The following is a 6,000-nucleotide window of genomic DNA, read 5'->3' as shown; positions in this document are numbered from 1 at the left end:
GCTCGTTTGAAATTCTGAGATTGCTCACGCAATGTTTCGCGTAAAAATAAAGAAATTTAGGATTTTTCGGTGAAGTGAAGTCGATGAATCTTTCACGGTCTTGATTTTTTAGAGGATTTAAAGTTTAGAATGTTTTTCTAGGGATTATCGCTCGAACAAGAGCTGCTTCCAGAACCCCTCGAACTTTCCTTTGAATGCAGCCCTTAGCTGAATCAAAGCAAAGTAACAACCAGCTTTACGCACATCTATCAAACTCATTTCTATATTTCCGATTGCGGAGACAAAAAGATGTTCCCTATGTGTCATATACTTGCTTATAAGAAAATCGGAATGCCGTACCTTTAGTTACGGCCCGCAGAAACAAACAAAGGGCCATAACTTAAGCCCCGGCTACACGTTGTAACATTGTTAGAAGAACACGTCCCAACGTTGTTATAAGAACGCTTCCAGCAATGTTGGATACGCATATAACATTGTTGGAAACACGTCACTTTAGTCACAATTAACACCTCCCCCATTTTGGATTGCTCATGGTTCTCGGATTGGAGACTGGGACCTTAACTCTAATTGGCGTTTGCCATAAAACATCGTTGAATGTTGCAGAAAATGCATGTTTGATCGAAATCAAAACATCCATCCAGCAAAAAATGTTGAACAAACGTGATCAAACATGCATGCTACCCGTTCTAACATTGTTGATCCAACTAATGTTTTATAACAATGTTTGCGCGAAAACGAAACATGACGTCAAATCAGCTCTGCGGAAGACAGCCTACTGAATTGGTCAATCATGGCGCGCATAGTATCTGTAGGATATAATAACACTGTTTTGTTGTTGTTGTTTCTTTAAACAGCTTATATACATTGGTGGAAACCCATATTTCAGTAACATCCGAGACTGTTTAAATGCTCATTTTAGCGGCAATGACGGTCTTCCCATCGGCCGATATCTGAGTGGACCTGGAAAGCGGCGATGGAGAAACATCAACGTGCGGTGGATGACATGTATTAATCCACCGGAAATCGTGTATTATTTGTTAGAAGAACATCAGATACGCCATGGAAGCTTACCAATATACAATAATGCGCCAAATCCAGACACGAGGGACTGGGACTCGGACTAAGTCGGAATTTGCTCGTGTTTCATATCTTTAATTCTCGTTTACTGAATGCTCTCCATCGAGTATAACAAATATCCGCAGCGGAAGTGAAAGACTTTTTAACTGGAGGAGATACATTTTTACAGGATATGAAACTTTTCAATAATTGATTCTCATAAGTTTTGCGTCAAGAAAAAACTTCAGTATTTTTAGTGAAAATATCACCATAGATGGCATTATAATCTGAAATCCGACCCAGCATCTTCTAGAGCAGAAGATTTACTTAAATACAATTTATTACTGGTTGAAACAATAAGCTGAGAAGAAGTAAAGCAATGAAATGTGTTTGACTCGTTTTTTCGACGTTTTCACAACTGGGTTCCCTATGGCCAAGTGTAATACAATCGGCTATCCTTCCCAAACTTCACTTCCAGCGTTTCTTCGCAACCCTAAAAATCAGATCGAGCCTAGCCTACGTAGCTTTTGGAATTTAAACACACCCGAAAATGCCTACAAGAATTTAATTTTTGGCCACTGAGCGAGCTGCTAGAAGAACGCTGAAATTAACGTTGAACTTGATCGAAAATCCCTTAGAGCTTTAAGTCCCTCCCGGAGGTTGTGGGGGAGGGGGGGGGGGGGTCCTTGTTCCCTAAAAAGATTGCTTGTGTTCCCTTTTTCCTGAAATTACCTTCAAACTTGTTCCCAGCTTTCTGATTCCTAAAATTGTTTGTCTTCCTTTGTTCCATAAGATATTTTTTCATTGTTCCCTTTTTCCCCAGATAAAATTAGACATGCTCCCTTGTTCCCCAAAACCCCTGGGAGGGCCTCAGCTTTCGCCGCTTGTCCCTCGGACCCTTAAGGATAGTATGGCTTTCACGCGCACGTTAATCCAGCAAGCTTCTTCAGGATAGATCGAGCCTAAAAAGAGTTGGTTGGTTTTCTTTGTTATAGTGGTTGCCCCAGGTAACATTCTCTCGGAGTGAAGCGCTGTCGCCAAGTGTTCTTTCCTTTTCAACGCTAAATTCAAAGATTCCAGGACGTCAACATCGACGTGAAGACTTGCAAACACGAGGAAAGTGGAAGAGTTCATTTCGAATTTATTTTGTTCTCAATCCAACAACCAAACTTATCTCAAAGCATAGTTAAACCTTGGTCTTCTTTGTAAGTAGACATCTCTCAATCAATCAAATGAGCGCACATAGGAATATAAGAAGGATAAAGAAGTTTTTCAATCCTCCCATGGTGACTCGTGCTTAAATACAAAGGAGGGGTGGTGGTGGTCATCATTTTCAACGCAGCTCTTTACAACCTCTACTTTGATTGGATCAGTGTAGGACACAAGTCTATGGTTTTTTATAATTAGGATCCATTGTTTCTAATGTATAATTTCAATTTTCTGTTATTTTCTTAACCAGTCCTAAGGGCTATTTTTGTAGCTGTGTCCAGAGTGCTGACTTGGCGGATTAGCGGGTTTCCCGCGCGCAGAACCCGTGCAGACCAAATTCTAAGATAGCCCTAATTTGTAACGTAACCTTTCCACTTGACAGAACTGACACCGGGCATTTGGAACTCTACAACGCATTCAAATTAACACGCTTCGACGATGATATATACTCCTCCAGAAGAATGCGAGGGATTATCATGCAAGTGTTCCTTCAAATTGTTGCATTTTCTTTGCAAAGTGATGGGTTTGGCCGGTCAGTCCAACAAAAGGAAAGCGCCCTTGGTTCCTTCCACTAGGTGCTCACAATCTCCTTGCGCATACTTTATTTGACACACCGCAACCGCATAATCAAATTTCCGGTGGCTCAGGAGGTAACGAGATTTTTGTATCGGGCGCCATTTTATAAATGCTGCCTTCGATACTTTGTTTTCGTAACCACGGCTCTTCCAAAACCATATTTTTTTCAAGACACTGTAGACATGCAGAAAAGAATGATGTCTTCCGCGTGAAATAGGTTTCCTGGCGGACGAGCGATGGAGCGCTACGTAAGGGTGAAAAAAATCGGAGAAGGATCCTTTGGAAAAGCGTTGCTAGTGAAGAAAAAAGCCGATGGAAAACAGTATGTTATCAAGGAAATCGGCATTTCCAAGGTGTGTTAAGGTTGCAGCTACCGTAACTTGAAGGGTTTTGTAAAAAGTGTGATAATTTTGCGAGCGTGACAAATTTAACTCATATAACCTTACCCCTTCCGGTCCTTCTTGCAGATGTCTCCTAAAGAACGGCAGGAATCCAGAAGAGAGGTAATTTCCTTTTATGAAATGAAGCAGAAACGTAAAATGGAGAAGTATATAGTGTCAGGGTTATTGTGATGGCAATTAGGAATCAGGCAATCAAACACGGAGGCACTTTGCCCACTGGCGCCCCAAGGTCAGTGTGAGCGTCGACAAACATATAAGGATTTGTATGGGAATCCCGATAAAAAGTTTAAGGAGATAATCACATGAAAAAACAGGGCTGCAATGATACACCGGTGCACCGGAGAATCGCGATATCTTTTGCAACGATACGAATATAGATATTTAAGCAACATTATTATTATTATTATTATTATTATTATTATTCATCAACATTCAGAAATCATTGTCTTGACTCCTTACGCAAAAATAACCCTTTTGTAGCTAGTTATTTAACAACAAATGCAAGGGAAAGAAAGATCCATTCTTAGCAGAGAATTTTTTACAGAAGGGTGGTGAGGAAGTAGGGCACTGAAGCAAGTTTTTGTAAGAAGGGAGCCTTCCTATACAAACACACCTGAAAAATTGCAGTGAGAGGCTGGAGGGACATTTTCCTGAAAATTCCAGGACTCAACCCAAGAAGTAAAAGAAAAACAATTATTTAATGGTTGATTTAACCCTTTGACACCCCAGACAATTTTACTTGTCAATAGGGACCCCCGGGAGTCAATGGCCAACTTGTCCAATTACAGTCTATGCCTCGACAGTTAAATAACTTATTGCATGCAATGACTACTTGTCAAATCTGTCAATTAATGTAATCAAGCCACATGAATATAAAAGTTGGTTGCCATGGTAACAGGCCTTTCAAAGGTGGGGTGTTTGGGCAAGTGTTCTGTCAGACTTTTCCTCCCAATTTTTGCTTGGCTAGAGTGAAAAACATATAATTTTTATCTTTAACCTATGCACACCTAAAGTGCCTCCAATCGGCGAGTAAAATCATCTGGCGTTAGATTAAAATCTATAAGTTTCACTCTCAAGTGGGGGAAGCGTTAAGGCTCTTGATTTGCATGGGAATGCTTGCCGAGCAGGCCATTGGATGAGTAGAAAGAAAGAACCGACACATTGGCAAGGAAAGGTGGTAACTGGAAATGTGTCATTTTTCCTCCGAGATATGGACATGTCATATTTATAACGTCTGACTTTTGAATTATTTTCAGGTCAAAGTTTTAGCCCAGTTGAAACATCCTAACATTGTGTCTTATCAAGAGTCATTTGAAGGTACATTGTTCTTCAGTGTTTTGTGGGCTCCAGTTCTACTTATGTATTAGGGAGCAGGGGTGGTATAGTGGTGAGTGCACTCTCTTCCCACTAATGTAGCCCAAGTTTGATTCCCTGGATTTGATGCCATAATATGTGGGTTGAGTTTGTTGGTTCTCTACTCTGCTCCAAGAGGTTTTTCTTTGAGTATTCCAGTTTTTCCCTCTCCTAAAAAACCATCCTACAATTTGATATTGGTTGATTTGATTTCTGTTCAGTGTTCTCAGTTTTAAAAGTGCCCAAGTGCTAAATGCACTTGACACTTACAGTGCATCGTGCCTTACTGTGGCCACCCAATAAACTTTCACATTTGACAATTACATGTAATTTATGCGTCAACTCAACAACCCATGCAAGGGTGTTCAACTTACAACTATGCGAACTTTGCAAGGAGGCATGACTGTCAATCAAATTCACACATCCTGATTGGTGGAGAAATTTCCAAAAACTTTGTTAGGTGGCCACGGTGAGGCACGTCGTACTGTAAATAAAATTCATTATTATAGTATTCTATTCAACCCAAACTGATGAGATGCACATTGTTCTTGTATAAGGTATAAAAATAAAGTTTTCAGCATGCATTAGGCCATCCTTTTTCGTCAGTGTTAGATGTCTTTCCTGGGGAAAAAAGGTTGGGGGGTGGGGTGGGGAAGGACAAAGAAAAAGCGAAATATCTTGATACCAGAATGCTTATGACTGAGGATGGCGACAAAATTAAATAATCTTAATATGTTTATTGGTACATGTATGGTACTTGGAAGTACATGTAAAGTTCGTTTCTTTTCTTTTCTCGTCTCTAGAGAATGGAAATTTGTATATTGTCATGGATTATTGTGAAGCAGGTAATAAAATTTTGTTCTTGTATAGTGCTATCCATCCCTTTCAGCTCCTTAAGGGTCCACAGACGGATTTGTCGCCCTTTCTAAGGAAGTGAAATGTTACTTCCGGTAACTGACGTCATCATGTCATGAGCTGACAAGAAAACCCACGCACAAGCAAAAGTCACCGCACAAACTGTTGTTTCCATCGAAGGATTTTCCTCGCCCTTCCCCGCGCTCGTTCTCAGATCAACTGCGCATGCGTAAATGAACCGACTTCCGGTTTGAGAAAAAAGCTAAATTTCCGGCGGTTTTAAATTGCATTAATTTTTTTTTACATGGCACGTTTCACCCCCACATACAGAATATAGCTAAGCATTGATTTTTTAAAATCATCTTTTTTGAAAAAGTTATGGGTGTTTCAGTATCGTTTATGTCTTTAAAAAGAACATTTTTCAAAATAAAAAGAAAGCCATGCTTGGCTGGATGCAAAAACGAATACAGATTATCAAACCATCGATTAAATACTCAAATTGCGTAGCACGGAGACAAATTTAGAGTTTTCTTTTATTGGTCACGTGACC

General features: G+C 40.1%; 2 protein-coding genes across 2 annotated transcripts in view; both read left to right on the top strand.

The window, feature by feature from the left end:
• LOC137999235 (uncharacterized) overlaps positions 1-1,124 on the top strand; it is a 4,322-nt gene extending 3,198 nt beyond the window's left edge. Inside the window, exon 2 of the mRNA XM_068845077.1 lies at positions 855-1,124. Within this exon, the coding sequence (XP_068701178.1) occupies positions 855-1,124 (270 nt within the window). The remainder of the gene's footprint in view (positions 1-854) is intronic.
• A 1,788-nt stretch (positions 1,125-2,912) lies between these two features.
• LOC137999701 (serine/threonine-protein kinase Nek1-like) overlaps positions 2,913-6,000 on the top strand; it is a 41,480-nt gene continuing 38,392 nt past the window's right edge. Inside the window, exons 1-4 of the mRNA XM_068845558.1 lie at positions 2,913-3,194; positions 3,309-3,344; positions 4,499-4,559; positions 5,399-5,440. Of these exons, the coding sequence (XP_068701659.1) occupies positions 3,078-3,194; positions 3,309-3,344; positions 4,499-4,559; positions 5,399-5,440 (256 nt within the window). The 5' untranslated portion in view covers positions 2,913-3,077. The remainder of the gene's footprint in view (positions 3,195-3,308; positions 3,345-4,498; positions 4,560-5,398; positions 5,441-6,000) is intronic.

This window comes from Montipora foliosa, chromosome 4, assembly GCF_036669935.1.
Source record: "Montipora foliosa isolate CH-2021 chromosome 4, ASM3666993v2, whole genome shotgun sequence".
NCBI classification, from domain to species: domain Eukaryota; kingdom Metazoa; phylum Cnidaria; class Anthozoa; order Scleractinia; family Acroporidae; genus Montipora; species Montipora foliosa.
This window is presented reverse-complemented; position numbering and strand designations above follow the sequence as displayed.